Source organism: Stenella coeruleoalba (genome assembly GCF_951394435.1).
Source record: "Stenella coeruleoalba genome assembly, chromosome: 15".
Lineage (NCBI taxonomy): Eukaryota > Metazoa > Chordata > Mammalia > Artiodactyla > Delphinidae > Stenella > Stenella coeruleoalba.
The window spans coordinates 35033580-35050931 of record NC_137161.1 but is presented as its reverse complement, the minus strand read 5'-3'; the positions used below and the strand labels follow the sequence as shown (position 1 = coordinate 35050931).

Here is a 17352-nt window from a genome sequence, read left to right as displayed (position 1 = left end):
ATCTATCAAAGAGCTTTCTTCATTTTTTATGAGACCCCTGTTCCATATTGCTTCTTAATTAGACTGCCATTTTTTTCTCTTTTTGAACCCTTCCCCTCAGAAGTTAACATGATATCTTGAACCTAATGAGGCAAATATTAAGTAAGTAATAAATGAATATACAGATGGTAATAAAGTGAGGTTCTCATTTGATGTTTATAAAATTGAATCAAAAGGGCAATGACTTTGGGTTTTTTAAATTTTAGAGCCCCTTAAAAACATATTTATGAAGTACTATTCCTATTTTAAAGACTGGGCAGTTGTTCAAAGTGTAGGTGAACTCCAGGAGTTAGCTAGGTAAAAGAGGAACTGTGAAGCCCTTCTCAGTGGGCAGCTTCCTCCTGTGCTGACTTCTCTGTGTTGTGCACTGTGTAGGGGAGGACATGGGGAGGGCGTAGAGAGCGAGGGGCTCCCGCTGACTTGGCCCCGATTCACACGTCATCCTGTCAGTTTCATCACCACGGCCCACACCATCCAGGCCTGGAACATGGACTAGAATGAACCTGCCTCTTAGGAGCTTGTGGTTTATCAAGGGAAACAGCATGTTTATAGTAAGTAGCAAGTGACTCAATGCTGCTTTCAAGGTCAGAGGTGTGAAGCCAGTCAATCACTGTTTAAAATAGGATTTAGTTCACATCACTGAAGTGTTTTCTCACAGTTTGTCCCTGTAGTAATTTCTTATAGGACTCTTAAGAATTCTACACCCTGAAGTATTCTTCCACACAATCAGGGTTACCCACTGGTGAGAGACAACCCATGTACAGACTACTTTTATTTGTCAGAATATGTTTTCTTTTTTAAAGATCACTTTAGACTTGGCTGATAGTGTCTTGTTTTCTTACACTTGCTTGATTCATCTATTTTTAGTGGTCTGTGTGTATACATTTGACTTTGTGACCCCTGTTCTACAGTTAATAGTGTTTTCCTATGTTATATCACATTTGAAAAATAGAAGATTCTTAATTATACCCTTGTCTTTTTTTGAGGACTTTTGACCAATTGCTGTGTATTGATATTTGTCTATGAATGTCTGGTTATAGAAGCAGGACCTAACTTTGAGGTTGTTTGGTAACAAATGTCCTATCCACTCACTGTGAAATCACTTTTTTCCCTCCAGGTCTTGGTGGTCATATCAGAATGTTTCTATCTGCCACTTCCAAGGCATTTATCTGAAGGTTCTGGTAAGTATGACAGATTCATGAAATAGAGTATTTTTGGAATTCTGTGGTGTGCCCTTTCATGCTCATATAGATAGTGGATTTTTCCCCTGATTTGCTAGGTGACCAAACCATCACCATTACCAAATTCCTTTGAAATATGTTCTCTAGATAGATTTGAGCAAAAATTCTTTTTTTCTCCTCTCTTAAATTAAGGAACATTTCATTTTGGCAATTGCTTTTTCCCTTGAATTGTTTGCCCTTCATTAATCAGTTGACATCTTTTCCTTCATTGAAACTGGAATGAGCAGGGAGGGAGGGGAACTGACACTTACTGAGTGTCTACTGTGTGCCAGTAACTGTCCTGAGTCCTTTAAAAGCCATCTCCCCAAATCCTTTCACTATTTCACACTGTTCCTGGGACCAAATACCCCTGAATTTCCATGCTTTTATTCCTATTGTTTGCATGAAGACTCTTTTTTATTTTTTGGCTGGCTGTGCAGTGAGGCATGTGGGTTCTTAGTTCCACGACCAGAGATTGAACCCATGTCCCCTGGAGCGGAAGCGCAGAGTCTTAACTACTGGACTGCCAGGGAAGTCCCCATGAAGACTCTTATGAGATTTCATAATTGTTGAATTTTATGTGGGAGTTCAACTAAATAAGCTTATATTTCTTTTTAGTTCTTGACGTTTTTAAGGCTTTGAAACTTCCATATATAATTATAAAATATGTTCCTTTGAATTCTTAAAAGTAACAGAATCCCATTTTAAAACAACTTAGGGGAAAAAAGAAAAATTTATTAGTTCACAAAACTGAAAAATCCAGGGATGTTCTGGCTTCATGCACAGCCCAAGGGATGATAGTTTCTACTTCATGAACCTGATTCAGTAGCTTTCAACAGCCCCAACTCACATTTTATCAGCTTAGCAGTCCCTGTAGAAAGAGATAAAGCTTTTGCTCCTGACTCTGGCCAAAAACTTACTCTGATTGACTTGGCTTAAGTCACAGTTCTGAACCGATCACCATGACCAGTGAGTGGGTCACTGAACATTCTACACGGTATAAAATACAGAGCACAAAGAAACCTTTGCCCTCCATGCCCCTGGGCTGTGCCAAATTCAACATGGTTAGTGAAGTCTCCAGAGAGAGGTCGAGAGGCCATGGGTGGGGCCAGGATGCCATCCAGAGATCTGTCCTGTGTGATAACATAGTTCCAAGATGGAGAAGACTGTCATATGCCCCATTGTTCCATTTCACAGCTAAATGTACTCAATTGCTGAATGACCTTTCTTTAATTGAAGTATAGTTGATGTGCAATGTTATATTAGTTTCAGGTGTACAACAGAGAGATTTGATATTTTTATAGATTATACTCCATTTTAAGTTATTATAAAATATTGCTGGGGCTTCCCTGGTGGTGCAGTGGTTGAGAGTCTGCCTGCCGATGCAGGAGACACGGGTTCGTGCCCCGGTCCGGGAAGATCCCACATGCCGCAGAGCGGCTGGGCCCGCGAGCCATGGCCGCTGAGCCTGCGCGTCCGGAGCCTGTGCTCCGCAACGGGAGAGGCCACAACCGTGAGAGGCCCGCGTACTGGAAAAGAAAAAAAAAAAATTGCTTATATCCCTATGCTGTACATTACATCCTGTGTCTTATTGATTTTGTACCTAGTAGCTTGTACCTCTTACCCCCTTCCCCTATCTTGCCCCTCCCTGTTGGTAACCACTGGTTTGTTCTCTGTATGAGTCTGTTTCTGTTTAGTTATATTCATTTGTTTTATTTTTTTAGATTCCACATACTAGTGAAAACATACAGTGTTTGTGAATGCCCATTGTTTATTCAGAGAATGTTCCCCTCTCTTCCCTCCACAGAGCAGAATCTTAGGTCAGGGGAGGCTCATACAACTGAACAGTTGCAGGATGCAGAGGAAGGAAAGGATGATTCAAATGAAGAAGAAAACAAGGACAGCCTTGTAGATGATGAAGAAGAGAAAGAAGACCTTGGTTATGAGGAAGAAGCAGAGGAGGACGAGGAGGACAGCCCGGCTGCTGGCATGGACGAGAAGAGGAGTGATGCCCGGGACCAGGGGCCCCTGAGGGAGGCCCAGGAGGATGAAGGACCTGCTGGGACTGAAGAGAATGCCCCAGAGCAGCCCTGTCCAGCTGGCACAGAGGCAGCGGAAGACACAGTGAGACAGCGCAGAAGTCAGCATGCCGACAAGGGACCGTCAGCCTGATGACAGTGTTTCCAAGGGTACAGACCAAAAGAATATGTCTGCTTACTTCTGGTCTGCAGTTTAAACCAAATCCTTATTTTTTCTTGAATGAGCAAGCTTCTCTTAAAAAATGATCTCTAGCCCATGTAGTCTCATGGCATTATTCTCATATATGTTAAGGAGAATCTTTCAGGCATGACAGGGTACAGAAAAACAAACATGCTGTTAGGGTCTGTTCGGGACCTGTGATGAGAACAAATTCATTTCCTTGGGGCCCCAGAGTTTTGACCAGAGGAAGCAATCCCCAGCCATCGTGAGCACTGTTCATGGGCAGTAGACAGGGCTGCAGGCCCCTAACATGAAAGCAGGGCGAATGAACGTCCTCAGGGTGTAGCTGATAACTTGCTTCCTCTTCTTGTATTGAATATTTATTTTTGTCAAACTGTAAGAAACGTCGGGTACCATAGTACAAGTGTACTTTTTAGAGATAGAACTTGAGAGGGCCTTGGATATTATTGTAGAAAAGAGCTTGGAAATCTTCCTAACTCTCTAAATCTCCTTTCTTATGTTTTATTTCTTACCTTTAGCATTTCCAACTTTCCCACCATGGGCCTGCAGGCCCCTCACACTCTTCACAATCTGTCCTCAGTGAGAGGACTCAGACAGCAGTCTACTTGACATCAGCTGCGTTTATTCCACCTTAAGGGTTTAGATAATCAAGAAGCACAGCCCATGAAGCCATGACTGCCAAGCATCTCAAATGTTGTAACCTTTGGAGATTCAAAAGGAAGTAGGGGTTTTACAAGAGAGATTTTTCTTGTTGTTTTTAGCCAAAATGTCATTTTTTTTTTTCAAAAAGTTCCTTTAGCAATATTCTTTTTGAAGCCAGAAGTCTCCTAAGTCTTGCCAGTACAAGGTAGTCTTATGAAGAAAACTTGAATACTGTGTTGTTTTGTTTCTATCTCAAGGGGTTCCCTGGCTCTTGAACCACTTTAATAATAACTGAAAAACCATTTCTGGTTTTCCTTCAGTGATGTGCTTTTGGTGAAAGAATTAATGAAAGTGTATATCTGGAAATGAAAGATTTGGTTTCGTTTCCTTCTTCCTTAATCTTGTAAAGAATTTTATCCCTGTAAATCTCTCAATACTCAATCTGCTAAAAGTACCCAGGGGGCCCAATGTCTTTTAAAAAATCCATCCATCTACCTGATTTGCGTCTTAGAATAAATTCATAATATTAGATTCCAAGCTTATGAAAGATGTCTAAAGTTGATCCTACACCCCTTTGGGTCCAGACAGAATAATAAGTAGTACAGGTTTATGAAATTCAAAAAGCTTCTGTCATCTTTAAAAAGAAAAACGCAGCATATGCCTATCTGGCTGTTTCAATAACCCTTACGTTGTACTAACTTTGAACTCAGGCTCACTGGAGGAAGGGGAGGTTCTGAAACTCTACCCTGGTGTGGCTGAAGGAATCTGTTGCAAGCCTCATACAAAGGGAGTTTTTATTCTGACGGAATCCAGTTTTTAGAGTTGGTTGTTCTTCATCTTCCCAACTCATTGACCTGACAGTCTCATCCCCCAGTGCGGTGACATTCATTAAGAGTTGCCAATAATTTTTTTCTTCAGACAGCAACACGACCTCAAGTTTGAGGCTATCACAGAACTGACAGACTGGGAAAACCTTGACTTGTGCTCATTTCTTGCCCCTCCCACCATCTGGGGCTCTGATACCTCCTCACCCAAAGCACCATGGTTCTGAGGGAGGCAGCTGCATCTCCCTGATACCAGGAAGCCTTTCTGGATCAGAGCTGAGCTGGATCTGCCCTCCTGTCACTGGATTTTCTTTCTTTTCTAATCAGCTGAAACAAAGTTTTCAAAGATCATTGAGTTCAAGTTCAAGGGTATGGAAAAAGAAGGGTTTCATAGTTTGGCTTTTCTGTACAATACCTCCTCCCCCGCAATGTTGAAATCTTTTTTTTTTTAAGTGGAGTATTTCACTAAAGGAGAAGGAATGAAGAAGTAAAGTCTACTTTGGCTTTTTATAAATGTAAGGCCAATTCCCAGTTGGGCTCCAAATAGTATCTGATTATATAATGAGACATGTATTTTCTTTCTCAGCGATACTTAAAAAAATTGGAGGAAGAGGAATAAAACAGTTTGGAGAACCAGATCCATTAAAAGTTGAAGTATCTGGCTACAGGGACCATTTTTCCTGTTTTGTTTTTGTTTTAATATTCTGATGAAAGATGTATACATCTAATTTAATTTCTTTCCACTTCTAGCCTTTAGGTTCATTTTCAATACTTACTGAATATAAAATTAAACGAAAAAAGTCAACCCAAAATAATTTAAAATTAGATTAACATTTCAATAGGATTGATAGACTTTTCCTTTAGATAATATATTTAATACAGAAGTCAAGTGCATGGAAACATGATTTTGATTGAAAAAATAAAAGTCATGCCTCCCTATATTACAATATCAGTTATTTAGTTACAGAATAGTATTTTATGTATATCAAAATTAGGCAAATAAAACTTCATTTGGGAATGGGGGTGCAGTGCTTCATGTGTGAGTAGTGGGAATGGGGTGCCTGTTCACTGATTAGAGGGAAAATCTGAAACTTCTAGGTACATTTTCCTTAGTTTCTTTCTTTTATTATTCATCTCTTGCCAGACCACCCCAGCTTGCTTAGAGATCTCATGCTGAAGCAACATATAGGCAATCCCACTTCCTTCTTTCCCTTTGAAATGTAAGCATGAATGGGGCAAGGCCTGCTCATTCAGCTCACAGGGCCTGGCACCACATGGGCACGCACCCCCAGCCTGATCTTGGGAACACAATCCCTGTTAGCCACAGGCCTCTCTGACTACAAAAAGAAATGCAGAATTACTAATGTGACAAAAAACAAACAAGCTTTGGTCAGGTTGATGTTGATGGTGGAGAAAGCCAAATTTTGACTCTCTTATGGCCCATATCCTTGTTGATAGCTATGGTGTTTCTCCAGGATTTGGGTATGTGTAATTTGGGTAGATGATAAAAGTGTCTTTTAAGGCAAGTACTTGGCATGTGACTTTTTATTACCAAGTCCTTTAAGAGTGGAGCCTGTTTTACAGAATAGGAAACATTAAAGAGTCCAAAAAAGGGTAGAAATGATAGGATGTACCTGAGCTTTTAGCATAAAACCTTAAATTGGCATGAAGTGAGAGAAAGAAGGGGAAGATTGGTGCTTTTGCTAATGTGTCTCAGTAGTCTCGATATGTCCTTTATCTCAGTGTTGAAGTGTTATTTCTGCCAGTATTCTAAATGTGTGGTTGACCCATTCTTTCAATATAATATCTTGGGAAGTATTCATGTAGATCTTTTGCGCTAATAGAAAAGTTCCTTCTTGTTTAGTATCTGTTTACCTCAGTCCTACATTCTGATCCCTTATAGCTTGTTTTGAAAACCAAACATGGAGTCATCAAGTCTGATGAACCCAGATGGGGCAGTTTTTTGAGCATCTTTCCTGAACCAGGAGGTTTGGTTGAAAGGCCTTTGATAGTTTCAGACCAGGACATGTGGCCTTCAGATGGCTTATTTTCAGTGAAGTTTCTTGTGAACTGTGACACATGTGACTCATACAACTTTAACATGTTTCTGATGTATTTTAATCATATTTGTTACTAAATAGCTTCTTGGTGCAAGTGCAGCTTTTATACTAAAAATACTGTTTATTTGTATTGTAATACATTATAAATTCATTATTTATATTCTTGGAATGGTCTTAATCTTTAAGCCTAGTGATAATTATTTTTTTCTTCATCTCTGTATTTTTTGCTTCTGTAGCAACTGGAGTGGGAAATCAGGATATGAGTCTCAAGCAGGGCATTGCCTGAATTACAAATCACATTATCACAGAATTGTATATCATCCTTGATGCTATTTGTTTTCATTTTATTGTAAATTTCCACTTGCATCGAAACCTAATGATAGTGATAACTAAGTAAAAACAAAACAGTGTATTACTTTTCATATAAGAATTTCACAGAAGTCATTTGCCTAGGCAGTGAAAAATATTACTTCCTTAAAAACTAATTTTCGTGTGTCCATTCTCCATCCTGTCTGTTCATTTTCCCTCTTTCTTTCTCCCTCTTTTCCTTGACTTCATGAAACCTGAACCCTTGCCTTTAGCTGCTCTGGAAGGTTCACGAAACCAAGAATGAGTGCAGAGAAACAAGGCTTCCTCCTTGTCACAGTTGTTGTGTTGCCTATAGAAACTCACTTCCCTCAGGTCTCTTCTGTCCTGAGGTCTGGAGGTGACCAGGGCTGGAGTGGATGGCAAGGGATGTTGCTAACCCTTCAAGACGCTGTAAGTCGACATGGTCTCCTAGGGCATTCAGAAGATTCTGACCTACACCTGACCCTTCCTATCAGTATAGCAGTGGAAAAGCACAAAGGACATGAGGCGATGCTTTTATTAAACACCCTCAGGGACTGAAATAATAGATATTGGATTTTTCACTTTGGAAAGATGGTGGGGGGGGGTGTAGTAAAAAAAAATGGTTAAACTTCCATACCACCAAATCCTTCCCCTCTGAGAAACTGGCTCAGAATGCGAATGGAAAAATATCCATTATGTGGTATCTCAGCCTACTTGATTGAACTTGGTCATACATCTTGGGAGCAAAACCTGCATCTTTTGAAGCCAACAGCACTTCAGGTGCAAAATGCAATCCCCTGCTTTGCTTCAATCTCGGAGGCTATTTGGAACCTGTTCCACAATAATAGGACACGTCTTTCTCAGGACATGTGATCCTCTTGAGACTGAGAACTGGATTAGGCTAGTCTAGGCTGTGTTAACAGGCTCCAAAATCTCAGGAACTTTCAGAACGAGAAATTTATTAGTGTTTCACTGAGTTCAGGCATCCCAGAGAGCAGAGGCCCTGCTTCATGCAAGTTTTTCTGGGACCCAGGTCAAGAGAGGCTCTGCTGTCTAACTTGTGGCTTCTGAGGTGACTGTGTTCATTTCACCCCCGGTCACTGGGAAGTGGAGAGAGCACGAGGAGTGTTCCTGGGAGGTGTTATAGCTGGGCCGTGGCACTTATGTTCGCTGGGAGAGAGGTCACGCCTAACCTAAAGGGGGACTGGGCTGTGTAATCTTGCCGTGTCCTTAAGAAAAAGGGGGATTGAGAGCTAGCGTCTCTGCCACAGTGACTTTATCTTACCTGCCTTTGTAACCTGAGTGCCTCATGAAGATTAGTCGTATGAATGCACGTGTCGCAGGGAGGGAAGAATACATATGAGCACAGTGCTGGTTGTCTGCCTTCTGCACTTGCCTATAATTGGTCTTCAAGATACCAGAGTTTTCAAACTGTGAGTCGTGCGTTCTCATAGAGTTCGTGTTTTGTTTGGAAAGATGGACATTAATAAGTGCAATAAGAATGACGGGGGATATACGTATACATACAACTGATTCACTTTGCTGTACAGTCGAAAATAACATTGTAAAGCAACTATACTCCAATAAAAATTTTAAAGAAAGAGTAAGCTTAAAAAAAAAAGAATGACAAATAGAAGAGATAAGAGATGCTATGTGAGTTTATAAGAGAGGAAGCTGATCTAGGCTGAGGGTTTGGATGGTACATGTGACCAGGAGGGCAGGATTAGTGGTTTCTGAGGCAGAGATGGATTTGGAACCCCTCTGATGCACGCAAGCAACCTTTAAGATGCACATATGGAAAAATAGGACTAATATTTATTTCAGTGGGAGGTTCTTTGCTGAGCATTCAGAGTGAGTTCTAGCCCTCATTTTCCTTTTAGGGAATGAGAGAGGAACAGTTACTAATCTTAGTATGAGCTTTTTCTACTATTTCAATGTCTTTGATATCTAATCAGTAATTTATAAATCTCCCTAAATGGTTTCTAGTTAATAGACATCTGATTAATCATGTTAACCTTAAAAATTATACTTTGGAAAAGTTTATACCATCAACATTCTTTGTGTTCTGTTGTCCCTGGTGGGGCATATAATTCCTAAAATTATAACTAGTTACTCTGTAGAATCCATAGGATAGACCCAGACTCAAAGGGACAACCTGCCAGGTTTACAAAATTACAGAGCTGTCACTCTATAGAATTGTCCCTCAATCGTTAGTTCTCTGTGCAATAAGTTCTGAGCATGAGTCTCGATCTAATAAATAGCATTAGAAACCAGCAGGTTTTGGGTTAACCATTGACTTTTAACTATTCCAACTAATAACAATATTGTACAGAGTATTCTAAGACTTTGCATACCCTTGACTCCTCCATAGATGAGAGCCAGCTGTGGGCAAAGCCACATGGTTATACTGTGGTATCAAATCCTTTGACCCTCCTTCAGAGCCTTTATTCTACTGACTCTGGAAAAGTGTTACCTCCTAACAGAGCAAACTGCCCTATTAATTGGCATAAAATAGGGTGATTTTTTTTCTTCTATGCTTTTAAACACATATAAATAGTATTGGCATTTGTTTTAAAAGTGCATGCCTGCTCTCATGCTATAGCAGAAGGACAAACCCCTCACCTCCTCCATCCTGTGAGTACAACATAATCCTAGTGACAGGTTAAAGTAGTGGCCTCGAGAAACAGTTAAGCCCATGATTATTCCTGAGTTCTCCCATGAGGGAAACTGCCTCATTCATAATATGCAAACAAAATAGTGATTTAAGGGCAAGCCCAAGTTAAGAGAGATTTTAGTGTACATTGTTCCTAAAAGGTTAAATTTAAATTGTCCTTTAGCAGGCTAATGATGTGAATATCCAAGGAAGAGTTGAGTTTAGCATTTCTGAAACTTATTTGATAAGTGATATTGAGGGAACAGAAAATTTGAAAACTCCCCCACCACAAAAACCAGAAATGTTGGCTAAAATACAACTGACATCTTTTAAAGGCAAAGCTAACTACAAAAGAAAGAAAAATTCACAGGGGCCAAAAATCATGAAGTAAATAAACATGACCTGGTACTGAGACTGCCCCAGTGGGAGTGATGGTGGTGGGGGTGATGGTGGTGGTGGAAACTGCTGTCCTAGGTAACAAGAGGGTGTGGGTTTTTTTGACCACATAGTTACAGGGTACAATGTCTTGACATTGGGTGGGAAGTTGGGATCAAAACTGCATAAAATTCCCAGCCACATCCTCAGTGAAATGAAAAGTCTGCTCACTAGCACGTGGGGAAAGCTTATCTGTCTTGGCCTGGTCTGTGTGTTGAAAACAGTAGTCTTCCCTGGGAAATCATAACCACAGGCCTGACCTTTACAAACTGAAGTTTGAATTTACACAAGCTTCATAGTCTCAAAAGGCCCCAAATCAAGAATTTCTCATAAAGAGTGGGTCAGGAGGGTATACTAGCAAAAGTGAGCACAAAACTAAGTACTATTGAAAACACCTTCAACCTGGCATAAAGATTCCCATAGATGAAGCCCACTTAAGGTGCATTCACAATTCAAAATTACAAAATACACAAGAAAACTATTCATCAGACAGCAGGATTAGATTTGCCCTGATCCTTGAGATAATAATATCAGATAAAAACTTCAAACTTTTAAAAATTATTAAAAGGATAAAAGGAATATAAAACACAAAAGGAGAGCATTTTTTCCCCTTAGAATAATGTTTTAGATTCATCCATGCTGCATGTATCAGCAGTTCAATCCTTTTTATTGGTGTGTAGACTTCATTGTGTGAATATACAACACATTGTTTATTTTTCTGTTAATAGACATGCAGAGTATTTCTAGTTCTTGGCTGGTCCATGTTATCTTCTGAGTATGACACATTCCTGAACTACTTTACTAATAATCTGTGGTAGAAATATTGGAATGAATGTTAGAAATATATCCTAAGGATTTTCCAAGATGTGTTCTTATGTCACCAAAAAGTAATGCATTTCACCCTTGCAGGGAGCAGATGCTTGAGAAAACAGATACTGGAGCAAGTCTTCCTGGGGGTGAACCATTTGCCAGTGGTGTGAACTTGAGCAAGTTATCTAACTTCTCTGTGCCTCATCTTTACAGTGGGCATAGTAAGGGACTTCCACATCCATTAATGACATTCTAGACAATTCTAACCCACCCTCCTAATGAGGACAGCTAGAAAAGCTACTTTATATATATACATGTATATGTATGTATATATATATATTGATATTTATGTATATAAATGTTAAAATGGTAATATATTATAAATTTTACATACACACACATCTTGCTTAAGAGCATCAGAGTTTATAAGATAATGAAGGATTACCAGGTCAGGGGAGATGGAAAGGTCAGGAATGTGATCCTGGTGTTAGGGTCAGCTTTTCTACTGAGGACACTTGCTATTTCTAGATGTGGGGGTGGTGAGTGTAGTGAAAGGCTGAGTGATGTTTTTGAGAACTTTGTCTCATTGAGGAGACAAGGATTGGCTAAGGGTGGGATGGCCTGTGAAACCCCCCGGTTTGGATTAGATCTCTGAAAGGGCTCATGCTAGGAATGAGGATGAACCAGAAGTAGGCACAACCTTGGTCTATCCAGTTCCTGAAAGCAGGATAAGGTGATCCTGGAAGTAAATGCAGATGCTGGGAGGAAGAAATTGGTAATAACTGGGTTCTTAAGTTGAGTGGTGGATTCTCTTAACATTTTTCACTTTGCTATGAGGTAGGACTTCATGGTTTAAATAAATCCTGGGGCTAATATAGCCCTGTCTTTGTGGATTATTGAATTCAAAGGACCATAATCTAGCAATCAAAAGTAAATATTGATTTTCTTATATTCCTTTCCTTTTCTGCCTCCTTTAGTCCCCAAAGCGATCAACCCCCTTCCCTGAGCCAGCACTATTCCCTCCTTTTATTCTCTAATCTATTCCTGAAAAATTCTCTCTGGTGTCCCCAGTGTGAACATTCACTGTTCTCTCTTCACCTCCATTTTCCTCTCACCTACTACCTCTCTATTTTTACCCTTTCTGGAGAAAGACCCTTTCTCCACAGATCCTTTCTGATATAGATACCCTATCTTAGTTCCTAAGTTTCCTTCACTGTACAATAAGCCACAGAGCTCCAGAAAAATAGTAAATACAAAAATGACATTGCCAGAATTCTCTTTGATTGGGAGGGGAGATGGGGGAGAGGCCATGAATGCCCATATGTCAAAAGTAACTGCGCCTATTACACTTTCCATCTGCTACTCCCCAAATTCTCTAGTTTATTCCAGGCAGATAAAAGTCCCTGTCAGGGGTCTCTGTCAGGAGAAACTATCAGGCTCAGCAGCTTCTGCCAAAATTCACTATTGTCCTTTCCAGAAACTTTGGAAGCAGAGAATGGGAAAATTCGCTAATGGAGTTTCTAGAAATATATCAGATCTAGTAAATAATACCCCTGCCTCCCCAGAGAATCTCAAGCCCTCTGCTCCAGTCTCTGCTCCTCAAATAAGGAAAGATGATTGATCTGAAAAGCCCCCTCGAGGCGGAGGCCACCACTAGACCCCCCTCTTCTCCAAGGCAGATGGGGACAGTGGCCATGCCCAGCCTTCTAGGTCCAACCACACAGGCCGAGGGTGAGCCCTGCATGGACTCACCCCTGCAGGTTTTTTTCAAATCTCCACTCATCATAGGAAAACCACCTGCACTGGAAGCAAATTAGTGCCCAACCTGCAAGAAGAGCTGTCTTTTGGGGTCCCTGACTGGGATTTGGGTCCTATTTATGACCCCCTGAGGAGACTTCAATAAGAGGGAATATCCCTGCTGTAATTTCCAGTTCCCTAGATGTGCTCAAGGTCTCTGACATGAACCCCATTAGGTGATGATCCTGAAGGCCATTAATATCCATTCTTTATCCTCCTCAGCCTAGGTCTACTTCACCAATAGTGAGAATTCATGAGGCTCTTGCTTCAAGATTAACATCCAGCAAATCGTGACCCCCCTCACCTAATTGCACCAACAAGTCAGTTTGCCAAGCCTCATTCCATCACCCCTGGCAGATGGTCCACCTTGGGAATTCTTTCTGCCACTTACTTCTCATGGGCACATCCTCTCAAAACCATGCATAACATTAATGGCAGCTTTTCTAGCTTTGACTTCATAAATCACCCCTGGTGGAGGATGTTAGATGCTAGCATCTCGTTATTTCTGTGTCTGTGCATCTTTGTATCATTTTGGTGGAATGGTCAAATCACAACTCAAGTTTTTTTATTTGGCCCTTCCTTGGCATGGTATTTCCCACAGATTTCTCAAGTTTCTGGGAGCTATTATTTTGTTTCGGTGGTTCCAAAGTCTGCTTGAAGTCGACTTCCATGGCAGCAGACAGATTGCCCTGGAATAAATGTGTTCACCACCAGTGGAGCAAGGCAGCATATTTTGTGTGCTCCAAGCAGGATTGACATAGGCCTTCTTTCTCTGTTGAGAAGGGAATACAATTCCTTAAGAATTTAAGTGGCCATTGAAGCTGCCTTAAAACAAATGTCCAGTTTGCAATTTCACAAGAGAAGTTTTCCTTTTAAAGACAATCTCAATTTCATTCATTATATTTGCTTCATAAATCTGATATCCAAACTGGAACTACTTTTCCTTCTTCCTCTCCCAATTACAGTTTCCATTTCAGCAAAGCCTCAACCACGTTGCTCTGGCTTTCTAGAATTATTTTAAGACCACACTCCTCAGTTCCCACTTTATTTCATTGTTCCAAAAGTCTGGCCTTCATACCAAAATGCACTTTTGACTCAGGTGATAATTTAATTCAAAGCACAGTTGGATGTCACATCACAAATCCAAAGACTTGGAGATTCACTCCCAAAGTGTAACCCATCTAAATTTAGTGAGTCTACATGGTTCAGTATTTCCAGCCAACACAGCTAAACCCAGGAACATGAATACTTAATTTTATCTCTGGAAAAGTACTAAGGAGTGTCCAATTCATTATCCAGACTAACAGTGCTCAAAAGCTCCAACTCATTTCTTTTATTCTTCTACCATCTCATACGAGGGTGCATGGGCTACCCTTCAACCTCAATGTCTTTCTCACGTTCCATTCTTTTCCCCACAAATGTTCCCCTGGACTCTTTTTGCATAAGCTCTTGATTTTCCCTCCTCCTTCCATGTCTCATTTTTTCCTGATTTCATAAATAAACCTCACCCTTTTCTTCTAAAAATCTTTTAATCTTTTATTTTCCTTTGTTCCCCTGCTCCACTGATTGCTCTGAATTTGTGTAATAAAGTCTAGGGGGTAGAAGAAGGACAAAGGAATAAATGAGAGACACCTATGCTATTGCCTTCTGGGGGAAATCATCAAATACTCATAGGTTAATATACTATCCCTGTCACATTACAAGGAAATAATGATAAATTACAGCTGATATAATTTGTTGCCTCTCTGGACCATATTTTTGCCCATCACCTTCCTCCCCGCTCCCATCTTTTTTCTCTCTCTTTGACACCTTGAGCATTCAGCCTAAAACTAGAAATAAAACAATAGTTCTTCCTTCCCCGACATTTACGTATAGCAAATTTCACATCTGAGTGAAAGATGTTACAGTGAGTTCCCAAGTTAGTGATATTAATTCCAGTCAGTGTTTTCTGTTTGCCTGGAAGTAAATTAGCCCTGAGGGTGTAGAAAAAGAAAATCTCACACCTGCTGCTCCGGCATAAGAAGAATTTTCCCTCTGTCTTTCCTTCCTTCCATGGCTCCACCATAAGTTCCCAACAAAGTGTGCAATGATCACAGCAAGATCTTTTTTTTTTTTTTTTTTTTTTTTTTTTTGCGTTATGCGGGCCTCTCACTGTTGTGGCCTCTCCCGTTGAGGAGCACAGGCTCCAGACGCGCAGGCCCAGCGGCCATGGCTCACAGGCCCAGCCGCTCCGCGGCATGTGGGATCTTCCCTAACCGGGGCACAAACCCGTGTCCCCTGCATCGGCAGGCGGACTCTCAACCACTGTGCCACCAGGGAAGCCCAGCAAGATTATTTTTGACCCACCTCCTAGACAAATGGAAATAAAAACAAAAATAAAAACAATGGGACCTAATGAAACTTAAAAGCTTTTGCACAGCAAAGGAAACCATAAACAAGATGCAAAGACAACCCTCAGAATGGGAGAAAATATTTGCAACTGAAGCAACTGACAAAGGATTAATCTCCAAAACATACAAGCAACTCATGCAGCTCAATATCAAAAAAACAAACACCCCAATCCAAAAATGGCAGAAGACCTAAATAGACATTTCTCCAAAGAAGATATACAGATTGCTAACAAACACATGAAAGAATGCTCAACATCATTAATCACTAGAGAAATGCAATTCAAAACTACAATGAAATATCATCTCACACCAGTCAGAATGGCCATCATCAAAATATCTAGAAACAATAAATGCTGGAGGGGGTGTGGAGAAAAGGGAACCCTCTTGCACTGTTGGTAGAAATGTAAATTGATACAGCCACTATGGAGAACAGTATGGAGGTTCCTTAAAAAACTAAAAATAGAACTACCATATGACCCAGCAATCTCACTACTGGGCATATACCCTGAGAAAACCATAAATCAAAAAGAGTCATGTACCAAAATGTTCATTGTAGCACTATTTACAATAGCCAGGACATGGAAGCAACCTAAGTGTCCATCAACAGATGAATGGATAAAGAAGATGTGGCACATATATACAATGGAATATTACTCAGCCATAAAAAGGAACGAAACTGAGTTATTTGTAGTGAGGTGAATGGACCTAGAGACTGTCCTACAGAGTGAAGTAAGTTAGAAAAACAAATACCGTATGCTAACACATATATATGGAATCTGAAAAGAAAAAGAAAAATAAGAAAATGGTCAGAAGAACCTAGGGGCAAGATGGGAATAAAGATGCAGACCTACTAGAGAATGAACTTGAGGACATGGGGAGGGGGAAGGGTAAGCTGGGACAAAGTGAGAGAGTGGCCTAGACATATATACACTACCAAACATAACATAGATAGCTAATGGGAAGCAGCCACATAGCACAGGGAGATCAGCTTGGTGCTTTGTGACCACTTAGAGGGGTGGGATAGAGAGGGTGGGAGGGAGGGAGATGCAAGAGAGAAGAGATATGGGGACATATGTATATGTATAGCTGATTCACTTTGTTATAAAGCAGAAACTGACACACCATTGTAAAGCAATTATACTCTAATAAAGATGTTAAAAAATTTTTAAAAATAATAAAATAATTTTTTAAAGAAAGAGTGTGCAATGGCTGATGATGCTTGTGTGTTTGCTTTTCTGTATGGAATTTAATTTTATATGTAAAACTGTCTCCAGAGGGTTATACAAGTCCTCTCAGCATTACACCATTGGCAACCCAAGGAAACAATCTCTTCATCAAAGAAAGCATCATTAATTAGTTCTCTTTAGAAAAATAGCTAATGCCAATAGGAAATTAAACAGAATTTATTGTAAAAGTCTGCAAAAATATGGGCTTATTTTTCAGAAAAACAACTTAGTTTAGGAAAAATTCAATAAAGACTTCTTTTCTTGGTGTAACTCAGTGAACCCAGAAAGATGGGGATTTCTTGTAAAAGTTTCTAAAACATACATTGCTGCATTATTTGAAAAAATGAAAAAACTTGGACTGAAAGATTGAGATGTGTTTCAATTTACAGTAACAGCCATGAAATAGTAATTTGTGAAGCCTTCTCAAATCTGATTACTGAACCAACTCAAGTATTTTCAGAAACAAACTTAAGTATAAGATGCACAGATATATTACATATGTGGCATAACAATTTTAAAATCCTCAAATTTACCTTTGGATTTGAAACTATTATCTTTTTAATGATGAAAAAGTAATCCTTTGAACTTTTCTATTATAAAATCCAATTATACTTTACTCTTACAATTTTCTGGAAGTTTAATACCTATTGTGAATACTGTCTTTGAAATACCATTTGTGAGAATTCTGAGTGTAGCCTGAGAGATT

At 40.0% G+C, this 17352-nt stretch overlaps 1 protein-coding gene across 2 annotated transcripts in view; it reads left to right on the top strand.

The window, feature by feature from the left end:
* TMX4 (thioredoxin related transmembrane protein 4) overlaps positions 1-10991 on the top strand; it is a 46552-nt gene extending 35561 nt beyond the window's left edge. The window contains exons 7-9 of one of the 2 annotated variants that reach the window (XR_013831688.1): positions 1157-1220; positions 3067-8460; positions 9851-10991. Coding sequence is in view for 1 of the 2 variants with exons in the window: in XM_079945927.1 (XP_079802053.1) it covers positions 1157-1220; positions 3067-3431 (429 nt within the window). In the remaining variant the exon portion in view is untranslated. Of the gene's footprint in view, positions 1-1156; positions 1221-3066; positions 9094-9850 lie in introns of those variants that run through there. The other variant, XM_079945927.1, reaches the window with a different exon arrangement.
* Positions 10992-17352: the final 6361 nt, after the last annotated feature.